General features: G+C 44.3%; 1 protein-coding gene across 1 annotated transcript; it reads right to left on the reverse strand.

Annotated features, from left to right (window-relative positions):
• Positions 1-235: 235 nt before the first annotated feature.
• LOC128277064 (ADP-ribosylation factor-like protein 5B) lies at positions 236-1,403 on the reverse strand. Its single transcript, XM_053015514.1, has 2 exons — positions 1,132-1,403; positions 236-625 (listed from the first exon to the last, which is right to left on the reverse strand). The coding sequence occupies exons 1-2, from the start codon at positions 1,175-1,177 to the stop codon at positions 495-497; spliced, it is 177 nt and encodes a 58-aa protein (XP_052871474.1). The 5' UTR covers positions 1,178-1,403; the 3' UTR covers positions 236-494.
• Positions 1,404-1,465: the final 62 nt, after the last annotated feature.

Consider the following 1,465-nt stretch of genomic DNA (forward strand, 5'->3'; position numbering starts at 1 on the left):
GAAGTACCGTTCTTGGTACGGTGTTTCGTACACTCTACGTACGGTTGTCAAAAGCTAATTTTATGGCTATAAAGCTATTTGCTATAAAGCTTTGTTGAAAATTATAGCTCATTTCAAATATTCCAAATTATTATAGCAAACCAGTAAAATTATTTTTTATTATTTATTTATTTATTTATTTTAAAAATACAAACTTAGTTACGTTACCCAGCGACGAACGCACAATCGCCGGGTTTACAATATTATTACTACGCACGTATTACATTACAATCTATCGTTCGAGAGGTGCCCGCCGACGTCCCACACCAAAAAGTGGATATTCTTCCACACGATCTGCGAGGCGCGTTAAAAGAACAAACAACCAGTTGGGACTATGAACTTTTGACAGTTGCGTGGTGCACGTTACGAAAATACGCGGCACGGCGAATGAATGAGAAACGAGTCAAATGTACACCCGTCACCGGTAAGCGGCTTACGAAGTGGCCACTGGTCATCTAGTAAACTGCGTGCGTACCTCTTCCACGTTCGATCTGATCGCTCGTGTGAACCACCTCGTTCATCAGAAACTGGTACAGAATGGTCGTCTTGTCGGCGTTGTCCAGTCCCACCATGACAAGCTTTTGTTCTAAAACGAAACATGAAGTAAATAATCATTAGCAAGTTACAATAAACATTAGCGCTACAACGGGGAATTGGAACATCAAACGAAAACCATTTTACGGTTGGCCATTTCAGTTTAATGTTACGTTTGACGATCAGTGAATCCATGTGGCCCACAAACGACGATCAGTGTCGCTAAAAAACAAGATTAAACAAACTATAATTGCTTGCTGGCGGCATTTTTTTGGGGTATTTGTCACGGGTTACGAACACCGCGTTTTGGCGTTAACCCACTATCAGTGCTCAAAACAGGTCCCCTTCGTCGCTAACGACCTCACAGCAAAGGGCCACACAGTGAGCTGCAACATTACCACTGATCCACTGATTCACAATCCACTGAACCGAACTACTGATTGATAGATTATTTCACGCATGACCGTACAGTTGCTTTGGCGCAGGAATGTCCGCAACACCCTCGCCACGCATACCACGGCTAACTCGGGCCGCGGAGGCTACCTTCCCTTGTCATACCTCTTTGTCCAGTTGCTTGGCTGGGGTACTTAGCAGTGCGCGACATTACGCCATACGGACGACGGCGATACGGTGAGGCGGCCTCCGTTCTGAGCAGTGGTTCCCAAGGTTGGTTTAAGCCGTTCCCGAACTACGACACCGTGGTAACATAAGTAATTTGAAGACTTCATAAAAATTCCAAAATTTGTTGAAAATGTCGCCGGATCATCAACCATTCCCTGGCAGTTGCTGCGCACATCGTTCTCATTCAATTCCAAGTCATCCAGCACTCGTCTAACCTGTAACGAAACGGATGCTCATTTCACTAAATACATTTCTTTACACCTTACTTACC

This window comes from Anopheles cruzii, unplaced genomic scaffold, assembly GCF_943734635.1.
Source record: "Anopheles cruzii unplaced genomic scaffold, idAnoCruzAS_RS32_06 scaffold03673_ctg1, whole genome shotgun sequence".
Lineage (NCBI taxonomy): Eukaryota > Metazoa > Arthropoda > Insecta > Diptera > Culicidae > Anopheles > Anopheles cruzii.

Excerpts from the sequence above, each read along its gene's own strand:
- LOC128277064 (XM_053015514.1), bottom strand. The coding sequence starts at position 1,177 with ATGTCGCGCACTGCTAAGTACCCCAGCCAAGCAACTGGACAAAGAG. Across the intron at positions 626-1,131 it reads CCAAGCAACTGGACAAAGAG|AACAAAAGCTTGTCATGGTG; the intron begins GTATGACAAGGG and ends GTTTCGTTTTAG.